Here is a 12,904-nt window from a genome sequence, read left to right as displayed (position 1 = left end):
TCCTGATGGCCGCTTGGGTGATGTCCTGGTGGTTCTTTTCCCTGACCTGGATCAGGACATCACTGAATTCCTGGACAGTCTGTGCTGCTAATTTTACGCCAGTTACCTGCCTGAATTAGTGATGAGCGAATAGCATTGTTGCTTGGGTCTCCCCGAGTATGTTTGGGTGATCTCCGAGTATTTTGACATCCTCGGAGATTTAGTTTTCGTTGCCTCAGCTGCATGATTTACAGCTGCTAGACAGCCAGAATACATGTAGGGATTCCCTAACAAACAGGCATTCCTCACATGTATTCAGCCTGTCTAGCAGCTGTAAATCATGCAGCTGAGGCGATGAAAACGAAATGGCCGAGTACTACAAAATACTCGACCACCCGAGCGTGCTGCAGGAGACCCGAGCAACTATGTTATTCGCTCATCACTAGCTGGAAGTCATTTTGTAGGGCTTGGGCAGTCCTCCTCCTGTTCCTCCTCACACGAAGCAGATTCCGATCTTTCGACTAGCTCGATGCCCTCTACGTTTCTGTCCGGCTCTCCTCGAGTCTTGGTATGTGTTTCTTGTTTTAAGACTTTGCTGGCAGACACGGCAAACCTTGCAATTACACAACCTGAAGTACTTGGACTATCTGTGCAACCTGAGTAGTCTGCAGATACTGACTCGGGCTACCAGGGCGAAATGCAAAAAAAAAAAAGAAAAGAATCTGTCAGGAAGGATAAGGAAAGAGAGGAGTTGTGTGACCATAACCTGCAAAACCAATCTTTTTGGGGGGTTTCCTCTCCAGCACACCTCCTGTCACTTTAATTTGCACCAGCACTTGTGAAATTGATTCACAGTTTTTTCTGCTTCCCAACTGGACATATTTGTATTCCAGAATTAAAGGGAATCTGTCAGTAGGGCAATCCTTCCTACATTTTCTATATAGCCTTACAGGTCATAGTGACTTTAATAAAATTATACCTTGATATCTGCAATCCGATGTCTTATTTCAGAGAAATCCACATTTGTTTTTAATATGTAAATGACCTGTTACGATCTATGAGCCGGACATAGATCTCCCTGAGAATCTGCCTCCAGAGCTTATTATAAATGAAAGGGGACATTACTAGTGTGAGAAACATGATGACTGACAGTCTGCTCTCCTGATCTACATGTCTCGCTATGGAGGCAGATTCTCTGACATCTAGATCCGAATCATAGCTCTTAAGAGCTCAATTACATATTCCAGAGAAATCCACGTTTTTCTTAATAAGATGCCAGATGATGGAGATCATTTTATTCAGCTTACTATGATTTACATTCCCATATAGATAGCTTAGGAGGGTTGATTCTACTGACAGATTACATTTAATTGACTTGGGCTTATACTGTTATTGCAGGTGTAATCTGGCAGAATTCCATACAAGTACGGGCAGAAATGGGCAAGTTAGGAGTCGAGTCAGTCCCTTAGTGGCTCGTACCTAGAGGCAGTATTTTGGAATTAAAAGGAATTTTTGATAAATTAAATGATTTTTATCCCATTAGCGATCATATAAGCAGGGCTGTAAAGTCGATAAGCCAAACCTCTAACTGACTGCTCAGTTCTCCAGACTCCACGACTCCGTCCCCACAGCACTGGTCACTACTGAGCATGTACATAAAGTGCAGCACAGATTCATCTCATCTACGACTCCACAGCACTGGTCACTACTGAACATGTGCATAAAGTGCAGCACAGATTCATCTCATCTACGACTCCACAGTGGTCACTACTGAGCATGTACATAAAGTGCAGCACAGATTCATCTCTACTAAAAGCAGAGATCCTTACATCAGGAACAGAACAGACATTTATAGGACATTTCATAACTTTCCTAAATTCTTATGAAAACATTTACAGCACATTCTGCATTGTACTACTGTACCCAATTTATTATTTATTACGGTATTATTATAGGAGTCGGTCGATTTTATACCGACTCCACCAAAATGGACACAGACTCCACAGCCCAGCATATAAACATACTTTCCTTCAAATGACATTGGTCAGCTACCTTTTTCTTTTTTCTTTTTTTTTTTTTTTTTAAAGCTTAGCGTTTCCATGTCTTGATTTCTTTTCTATTTTTCTATTTTTTTCTGGTGTTCTCATGAATTTTTACAGTATTCTTATTCGAAGGGGGGCAGGCAGAGATCCAATGCCCCCAGCCTTTGATCTGTATAAATGATAACTCCATACTCAAAACATTTCTTCAAACAAACTTGTTTTTTTTTTTTTTTTACTTATTTTTTTAAGAATAATCTTTTCTAGCCACTTACATTGTAGCATACCGCAGGATTATGTGCGATTGCTAGAACACCAGATTGAATAAAATGTAGCTTGGTTGGATCTGTTTCTCATCTACTACTTGCATTCCGGAAATGCTTTGGGTTGGGTTCCGGATGTGACCAGATATAGGATATGCACATTGAAAAAAGTTTTTTCCAGCCAGATATAGCCACATTCCATTTCTAGAACGTGTAGGTCATCCATCACAAGCGCTGACATTTGTTGAAAGCTACAGCTAATGTCAACGTCTACACGTTTGTCCAAATGCAATGACTCTTTTAAGCACCGTTTACTTTCTGTTGTTTGTTTTAATCGCCATCATTATGGGAGAACAATCATGAAAATTGTAAACTAGAATATCCCATAATAAATCAATAGTCATGTGTTTACAAATTGACAAACATTGCAAACATTCTTTGGAACTAGTCATGTCTACTACCTAGAAGAACAAACAAAGTTGAAAGATGTGCCTTAGGGTTAATCAAACAAAGTATTTGTATTTATGTACTGTTTGATTACAGTGTGTTTTACATGCTATAGTGGTTTCTAGGCATGCTTTGTGTCCTATGCAGAGGTCACTCTACATGGATGGGGAGGAGGGGAGCTGTGACCATCCCCTTTTGTGAATGGTGAAGACTGTGTTATATAAACATTCATCTGCCACTTTGCTGGTGTAATTTTAAAGAGGTTAGCCACAGCTTAATTATTTCTTTTCCTATGGAGCTAAGCATTGACCGACAGGTAGTTCTTGCCTGTTGTGCTGTGCAATCATCTCTCCTTTACTTGTAACGGACAAGGACCTCTACTTCCAGCGATTCTCCTTCCTGTGACATCACATCGACAGAGCAGCTCCTTCTCTTCCACTCTGCTCTGTCAATGGAGCGTCACTGTTGATGTCATGTAGATTGACAGCAGCTCCCCTCTGCATCAAGCGGAGTTGGCTGTCAATCAAGATGAAGTCATAATAGAGGCCAGAGCTGAGTGGAAGAGAAGGAACTGCTCTGTCTATGTGACATCCCAGCAAGCAGAACTGCCTGCAGGAGCAGTCCCTGACTGATCTGAGCCAGGAAAGATTGTCGAATGGCAATAGAGGCCGGAAGTTAGCAATGACCTGCTAAGTGCTTAGCCCCATAGAAAAAAAAAGTCTCAATAATCCCTTTAAGCCACAAATGTTACTTGAAGTAGCGTTTCTTTAAGTGGTGTACGCCTTTTAATGATTTTTGCCCCTTAATTAAGACTGGCGTGTACAAAATCAAAGAAAACCAACATGTTCCTTATAAAAACTTGGTTTGGAGAATATTTCATTTTCTGTTAACATGACCACTTTAAGCTATTAATTTTCCACTAGAAAAGCTGCCCTGAAATCATTACCTACTAGATTCAAGCCTAACAAATGTTGTAAAACATGGTTTTGTCTTGACCTGTATATTTACTATCATTGCCCTAATATCGTTATCTTTTAATAAATGTAATATTTTAATAAATTGAGGATTAAGTGTTTTATTCTATTCTGCAGTGTAATGTGTCAAGTTTTAGTTCAAATGGCTCATGGGATACTTGCACTGTTAGGCTATGTTCACACGCTGCGGGTTTTGCTGCGGACCCGCAGCTGTTTTGCAGCTGCGGGTCCGTATCCTTTTTCCATGTAGGTTACAGTGCAATGTAACCTAATGGAAAACAAAACCCGCTGTGCCGACGATCCTTTTTTTCTGTGGAAAATCCGCGCGGATTTTCTGCAGAAAAAAAAGAAGGACCATGTCACTTCTTGGTGCAGAATCGCAGCGATTCTGCACCCATAGGAATGCATTGAACCGCTAACTTCCCGCATGGGGCTGTGCCCACGTTGCGGGAAGTTAAGTGGATAATGTGCCGATGGTACCCGGGGTGGAGGAGAGGAGACTCTCCTCCAGGCCCTGGGAACCATATTTGGGTGTAAAAAAAAGAATTAAAATAAAAAATAATGCTTTACTCAGCGCTGCCCGCGGTGTCCGGTCTCAGTTGCTGTGCCGAACAGGACCTGTGGTGACGTCGCGGTCACATGACCATGATGACGCCGCGGTCACATGACCGTGACGTCACGAAGGTCCTTGTCGGCACAGCCGCTTGCAGCGCCGGGGAGATCGGGACATCAGAGGGTGAGTATAGCCAATTTTTATTATTTTTTACATTACTATTGATGCTGCATATTGCTGCATATGCAGCATCAATAGTACAGCAGTAATCCCGCAGCGGAAACCGCGGAACAAACCGCGATAAATCTGCAGGGATAACCGCAGCGGTTTTGCCCTGCAGATTTTCAATTCCGCTGCGGGATTAACCCGCAGAGGAACCCGCAGCGTGTGAACGTGGCCTTAATCTGGGTGATTTGTATCTGGGGTTTCCAGCTTGGTCTTCCATGGAGTGTTAAAGCAACGTATGATTAATTTATCGGTACAGAACCGTAAATCAGAAAGTGAAGGGCTGTGACTTGATGGCTTATGCATTAATATTAAATGTCCTTGTAGTAAGTGCTTGTACGACCTGTTAAGAAGTTATCTGAGTTGTAGTTTCTCCTCTATCCTTAGCTTATGACTTTACGCGGATCAGTGCTTGAAGATGCAATTCCGTCAACTGCTAAACACGGCACAGCAAGAGGGCTTCCGCTTAAAGAGGTGCTCGAGCATATTATTCCTGAGCTGAACGTCCAAGGTCTACGACTGGCCTTCAACACCCCGAAAGTTACTGAGCAGCTCATGAAACTGGATGAACAAGGGGTAGGTGATTTGTGTGAAGTCATTGTATTGCCCCTGGGGCCTGGCCATATATATTTAAAGAAGGACTGCTATAGCCACCCAAAAAAAACCTTTAAAAGATGCCTTTGATGTTCTACCTAAGTAAACAAGTCCTCAAAGTCTCAGTGCCAGTCCCTTCTACTCTGATCTCCACACAGTCGCCTTCTTGTGGAACGTAGGCAGAGATTGGAAAGCAGATTTAGGTGCCACAAATCCAAAAAGCCATACAGGAGTAGGGGTGAGTGGTTGCAGTCTGGACCAACTCTAAATTTGTAAACTATGGGAAGGGAAGTAAGGAGTTAACTCCCAGCCACGTGAGCTCCTGCCTCGTTGTCCCTTCCGCCACAGGATCCATGTCTTCTGAAGGTAACTGCAATACAACTATATTGCTAAACAACTATGGTACTTGCAGGACATCTGAGATTTACCTTTCAGTAGATTGTCAAAAGCTGTAAGATATGGTGATAGTTCTATGATATAGCAGTTAATTGAGGAATAGTCCGACATTAGGAATGAAGGATGCAGCAGCAGTTAACACCAACCCAGCTGTAGTGAACTGTACCTAGAAACCTACGGAGCTTCGCTATTGGTCATCCTAACACAAAGTGAATGTCTGGTTTGAAGCAGTTATGAAGGGGTTGTATGATGACAAGACATTGGTTACCTATACTACGTACTAGCAGAAGAGCCCGGCGTTGCCCGGGCATAGTACCCTAATATCCCACATCATCCCGTCAGCGAGAGTCACCGGACTACTACCCCTAATATCCCACATCATCCCGTCAGCCAGAGCCACCGGACTACTACCACTAATATCCCACATCATCCCATCAGCCAGAGCCACCGGACTACTACCACTAATATCCCACATCATCTTGTCAGAGCCACCGGATTACTACCCCTAATATCCCACATTATCCCGTCAGAGCCAGCATTGTCAGATTGGTGCTGTTACACCGATTAAAATGATACCTGGGTTGGAGAACTTCGTCTTGTTTTTTTTTTTTTATCTGTTTTTGAAGTTTTAAGTTAATGAGGATGCTTCATGCCAGACAAAAAAAAGTTCCTGATTGTGGGCTCCCCCTGCAGTCTGTGGCAGAGGGTGGTCTGTGTCGGCACAGTAATAAATTGTTATTTCCAGCTTTACAGAAGGTGGATAGATCATAAATAGCAGGTTGGTGGTGGTATCCACCCAGCATCCCAACTGACCAGCTGTTAAAAGCTCCAGCGACAGCCACATGTAATCACATTGAACAGAGCTTCAGTGCGCTGCACAGCTCCATTCCATGTGTATCAACCATTGCAGAGCTTGTGAATAAGAGCTGTTCTGCAGTACTCAGTAGCAGCTGCTACACAATGAAACAAGCTGAAATTGCAGCCCCATGTTGTACTGATATTTACCCGCTTGTCGACTGCAATGAATGCTTAATGCTGCTTTTCATGCGTCGTTTACTTATACATTCACTAGATGGTGGCCTGATTCTAACGCATCGGGTATTCTAGAATATGTATGTATGTATATAGCGGCCACAAAGTATATAGCACAGGCCACGTAGTATATAGGAGCCATGTAGTATATAGCAGACAAATACTACGTGGCCTGTGCTATATACTATGTGGCTGCTATATACATACATACATAAATATTGTAGAATACCCGCTGCGTTAATACAGGCCGCGCAGTATATAACACAGCCCACGTACTATATAACACAGTCCACGCAGTATATACCAGCCACGCAGTATATAACACAGGTGACGTAGTATATAACACTGGCCACGTAATATATAGCACAGCCCACGCAGTATATAGCAGCCGCGCAGTATATAGCACAGCCCACTCAGTATATAACACTGGCCACGTAATATATAGCACAGCCCACGCAGTATATCACACTGGCCACGTAATATATAGCACAGCCCACGTAGTACATAGCAGCCACGCAGTATATAGCACAGCCCACGCAGTACGTAGCAGCCACGCAGTATATAGCACAGCCCTCGCAGTATGTAACACTGGCCACGTAATATATAACATAGCCCACGCAGTATATAACATAACCACGTTAGTATATAGCACAGAGATGTAGTATATAACAGAGCCCACGCAGTATGTAACACAGCCCACGTAGTATATAGCAATGTGGGCACTATATGCGTGGTTAAAAGACTTAAAATAAAAAATAAACATATACTCACCATCCGAAGGCTCCTTGAAGTCTTGGCCCTGTGTGCGGTGCATGCGGCAGCTTCCGGTCCCAGGGTTGGTATGAGCGCAGGACCTGTGATGACGTTGCGGTCACATGACCGTGACGTCATGGAAGGTCCTTCTCGCATAGCATCCTTGGCACCGGAACCTGCCGCTTGCACTGCTGAGGACAGCCGCGACGGAAGGTAAGAATAACCTTTTTTTTTTAATTATTATTATTCTTATTTGTAACATTAGATCTTTTTACTATTGATGCTGCATACGCATTCTGCTGGGAGGAAAGAGCGGCCATTTGCCGCCGGACTGTGGCCGTCGCTGATTGGTCGTGGCGATGGTCGTGGGCGTTTTGCCACGACCAATCAGCGACTTGGATTCCATGACAGACAGAGGCCGCGACCAATGAATATCCCTGACAGACAGAAGGACAGACAGAAAGACGGAAGTGACCCTTAGACAATTATTTAGTAGATACAGTAGGGGATTTCTTAAGTATGGTAGTTTATCTTTTGTTTTGTTAGTTTTCCTTTGTTTTTGATGCTTTTAATCACAGTCCATGTGTTATAAGTTAATAGGTGTCGATTTAGCAACTTTCACATGGGTTGCATAATGTTAGCATTATAACAAAGTTGGCAACTAAAGAAATAAAACATTGTGTTCTGCATAGGATTGTATGCGGTTCTCATCCTTGTATAACTGCTGCATTCTTGTTTTTGCTGCTTTGTTACATGTAGACCTTCTTTGAGATTCTTTATGCACTGTCTTATGTATACTTCATTGCAGGGTTACAATGTATCCCTAATGCTATGAGTCAGATCTATTCAGTTTCAGGGACACCTGCAAATATCTTCTTTTATTGCTCTGATAGCAAATGCAATTCTATTCATGCAGAGGCTGAAAGCATTCTTTTGTAATGTGAAGAAGAGATTACAGAAATCAGATCATGTTTAAAGCAACACACCCTCAGTTTCAAATGCCCTGTATTACAAGAAATGATATGTGATTAGCAGCTTAAAACGTAGCTGTAATAATATTCCCTTAGAATAAAAATCTTCACCTGCCCCTGTACAAAACCATGGCTTTAGAGGGAATCTGTAAACCTGTGTTTGCTATGTAATCTGAGGGCAGCAGAATGTAGGCGCCAAGACCGATTCCAGGGATATGTCACTTACTGGCCTGCGTTTTAGGCTATGTGCCCATGTTGCAGAATAGAAGCAGATTTGTCCTCATCAAAACCGCACACCCTTGCCAGGAAAACCGGATGTGTTTTTGACGCGTTTTTCATGCGTTTTTTTCTAAGCGTTTTTTAAGCGTTTTTGAGCACAAATAAAGTTGGGACAAAAAAATCATACCAGTCCATACCAGCCATCATCCAGGAAGACGGAAATGATCTGGGATTCTCGTCTTCCTGGATTATGGGATGGCATGATGGGATGCCCATGATGCCACTTCCTATTTGCTGTAGTTTTGATATACAAAACCGCAGCAAATGCGCTTGAAATCCGCAAACATTTTTAATATTGGCCTTTTTCAAGCATTTCAATACAAGTCTATGGCGGCGATTCTGCAAAAAAAATGAACATGCTTCGTATTTTACCCCGATGCGATTACGCTGCGGAAAAAACACGTAGCATGGACACAGCAATTGCGGAATGCAATTAAAATTAATGGGATGCATTTTGTTAGCTTTTTTTTAACCGTTTCCGCAGTGGAAAAACGCCATGGAAACGCTTAAAAAACGCAACGTGGGCACACAGCCTTACGAATAAAATCAGTGTTTTATCAGCAGGAGATTATCACAACAGGACTAGTTGTCTTGTGCCTCCTGGTCCAATCACACCCCCGCGACTGATTAGCAGCTTTCTGTCAATCAGTGGTGTGAGTGGGGTTATACAGAGCTCAGCGGAAAACTGTGATTCTGTCACAACTGCTGCAACCAGTAAACTAAGTGATACATGGCTGGAATCGGATCTCTACATCAGGCTGCAGCCATATTTCGATTTGATGGGTGCCGCCTTGCTCAGTACACTTGGGAAGCTGGATACAGTCTAGTTGGAATGTGTCCGGAAGTATGAAAATCGCATACAACCATCGTTACCAGTGCTGATACTGGAAAATACTCACACAACACACAGTGTGCGCAATGTGAGGATCCACAAATCTGCAGTCACATAGTGACCTGTCAACCTCCCCACATACTCCCGGCCCCTGTGCCTTGAGATGTGCACAGCCAATATAATGCGTATGTGCGAATTCCAGCTACGTAGATGGCACCGTAGACCAGAGCATTTATGGATCTGTCCTATCTCATCATGGATTTACATTTTCTGCAATTTGCATGCCAAGGAAACCTGACGCCAGACTCCTGAATGTTGAGTAGAGATGTAAATGACTTTTAGTAAAATGTAAACATTTTGTGCTCCTGACCTGGATCTACCCTATTCTCGATGTATTATTATGGGTCTGAAATATGGAGTTGGGTCTGAAATATGGAGTTGGGCCCCTTTTGGCGCCTGCACCAGCCCCCATTCTTCTGTGAACGCTTTCCACAAACCTTTTCTGTGTGTATGTGTAACTCTAACAGATTAGACACTCATTTTTGGGTGTCTCGATGGGTGTTCCAATTCATGCAAAAAGATGTTTAATGGACTTTAATAATCAACACCAGACATATTGAATCTGGTCTTTATTGACTTCATGTTGTGTAAAGGGGCAGAGCCCGCCGGCATAGGAGAGGATCTTCCCCAAACGGTCACCGCATAGAATGGTTCACATTGACCATCCCATGGAAAACGGCCCCATACATTATCCCCCCTACATCCGCTTTGCAGTTAGCACCATGCCCGCAGGTAGGTAACGTTCTTCGGGCATCTGCCCAACCCAGAGTCACCACCACCATGCCAGTTATGTTCGTAATGAAATTACAATGAAGCTTTTGTTTGTATACCCTCCTTTTTTGTTCTTGGTGGTTTCCACATAAAACATAAACTTCATTGCCAAATCTGTTCCGTTAATGTGGTAATATCTGACTTTGAAGAACATGTTCTTGACTGTGAGATGTAAATCTTTCCGTATAAACAAGCACTTCAGCACATACAGACGTACCACGCTATGGCTGCCAAGGGCTCGTAGCATAAATAGAGACGGTTTTATGTGCAGGCCAATCTACATGGTTGGAGTGGAAAATGACAGAGGACCCCTTCCCAATTTCCATTCCCTGGTTTCCTCTAGTTAGATCTAGGAAACTGAAGAAATCTAAGGTTTAAAGTTTAGAGTTCTGCTGTCATTATTTTTTTTTCATCCGAATATATTTATAAAGCCTAAAGGGGGTTATCCACTACTCAGACTACGCCTTCTGAATCTCTGTTTCCCCCAGTAAAATAATAACGCTTATACTCCCCTCCAATGCCGTTCCAGTGGTGTTGGCATTGATACTCCCAGGGCTCTCATGACATTATTATGCAATCCCTGCAGCCAATCAGCACAGGCCTCACTCTCCCTTCCTTAAAATGAGTCAAGACATCTGGAGGAAGCAAGTGAACAGCCGAAGCTCTCACTTCCTCCAGATCCCAATTATGTCCATAGGAGAGGAGAGTGAAGCAAGTGCTAATTGGCCACAGGGGTTGTGTGACATAATAATGTCACGAGAATCCCGGGAGACACCACTGGGACAGCTGTGTCACCTGAGGGGTGTATTAGTGTAATTATTGTACTGGGGGGAAACATAGGGATTCAGAAGGGGTTCTCCAAGTATTGTCTGCCCCTTTTAATTATGACCTTAAATACAATGACTGTGTACGGCACATGGCATTGGAGGTGCAATAACGTCCCTATCCCGTGCACCAGACTCGCCAGGGGGGCGTTCATCTGCCATATTGATAAATCTGGTGTAGGATAAAATTGTTTTTTGCCACATTACTTACAGGAAATCTATCAGCAGGTTTTTGCCATTGAATCCAAGAGCAGCATTATGTAGGGGCAGAGATCCTAATTCCAATGATGTGTTACTTACTAGGCTGTGTGCTGTAGTTTCAATACAGTCATTGTTAAATCAGCAGGAGTTTACCACTGCAGGACTAGGTTTCACATGTCAGGCAGTCCAGCTAATCTGTTTAATCACACCCCCACCACTGATTTGGTTCACTATATATGTCTGGTATTTATGTATAGGCCTGAAATTCACTTTTAAAATGAAAAAGGGTACATTCCTCAGTAGATCCTGTCAATTAATAGCTTTTTCCCATTACAGCTAAGTTACCAGCTGAAAGTCGGCATCATGTACTGCAAAGCGGGTCAGAGCACAGAAGAAGAAATGTATAACAATGAGTCAGCCGGGCCAGCCTTCGAAGAATTCCTTCAGCTCTTGGGGGAACGAGTCCGACTTAAAGGATTCGAGAAGTACAGAGCGCAACTCGATACTAAAAGTAAGAAACCAACTCGTGTTCCGTATTTGGTGTGACCCGAATATGGCTGCCTACAAATGTACTGTACCTGTCCTTCGATATTGTGGGACAGACTTGATCTAAAACTAGTAATACGGAATTTCATTGTTATTGTCGTCTTAGAATATAAGATCAATTACATGATTTAATGAGCACTCCCAGCTTTGAAAGTTCTCATGATAGCCCAAAAGTCTAGCGGTTCTGTTGCTTTTCCACATTGCCATTCTTCTGTTTCGTTGCGTTGGCTATATTGGCATAGTTGGGTGTGAGATTTGTGATTGGAGAAGTAGGTTTGGCCTGTTTCATACCACATTTTTGTGGTGGACTTGTCGTATCTATTTGCACTGTAAAAAAAGAAAAAGCTATTAAGACAGATACGTTTGTGCTTGCATGAAAAAACGTATGTCAAGCTGGTATCATGTTTGTGCACATATCCATTTTGCGCCTTTTTTTTGGTTGTTTCTTCAGGATTCTGGGTTTCTTAAATAAAAAAAAAAAAAGTTTTTTTTATAACATTGCAGTCAGTGGAAGACAAATGCTAACTGTTATGTGTTGTCTCAAATGAATGCAACATATGTTAAAAGATGGGTATTCTTGCTTTAAATAGATCCCTTCACCACATTTTCCATGTTAAACTGGACACATGATATAGTGCCTGCAGGGCGAAATAAAACATTTATTTTTTAAAATTTTGCCTTTCTGTGGCAGAGAGATTAGCAATCAAAGTATTGGTACCTAATGAGTTAACAGACAGCAACTTGGACTTAAAGGGGTTCTCCACTACTCAGACAACCCCTTCTCAGTCCATATGTTTGCCCCCAGTAAAATAATAACACTTATTATAGTCCCCTTTGGTGTCGGCGCTGGCTCTTCCGGGGATCACGTGACATTATGACATTATGTGCCGCGCTGGCTTCACTCTCCGCCTTCGGAGGGTCGTATAAATGTTATTAATTTGTTTTTTGGGGGAAAATACGGATTAAGAAGGGGTTTTCAGAGTAGTGGACAACCCCGTTAAGTGCAAATGGGTGTTAACTCATTAGGTACCAATACTTTGCTAATATCTCCACATTGAAGAGGCAGATTAAAAAAAATTAAAAAAAAAGTTTTATTCCCGCTCTGCAGCCACTATTGTATCAGCTCAGCATAAAAACTTTGGTGAAAGATCCTCTTGACAATGCA

At 42.7% G+C, this 12,904-nt stretch overlaps 1 protein-coding gene across 11 annotated transcripts in view; it reads left to right on the top strand.

Moving 5' to 3' along the window:
• SIPA1L1 (signal induced proliferation associated 1 like 1) overlaps positions 1-12,904 on the top strand; it is a 324,202-nt gene that overhangs the window by 209,138 nt on the left and 102,160 nt on the right. For all 11 annotated transcript variants that reach the window (XM_077262132.1, XM_077262085.1, XM_077262067.1 and 8 more), the window contains 2 exons: positions 4,868-5,056; positions 11,530-11,704. In XM_077262132.1, the coding sequence (XP_077118247.1) occupies positions 4,868-5,056; positions 11,530-11,704 (364 nt within the window). The remainder of the gene's footprint in view (positions 1-4,867; positions 5,057-11,529; positions 11,705-12,904) is intronic.

Source organism: Ranitomeya variabilis, chromosome 1 (genome assembly GCF_051348905.1).
Source record: "Ranitomeya variabilis isolate aRanVar5 chromosome 1, aRanVar5.hap1, whole genome shotgun sequence".
NCBI classification, from domain to species: domain Eukaryota; kingdom Metazoa; phylum Chordata; class Amphibia; order Anura; family Dendrobatidae; genus Ranitomeya; species Ranitomeya variabilis.
This window is presented reverse-complemented; position numbering and strand designations above follow the sequence as displayed.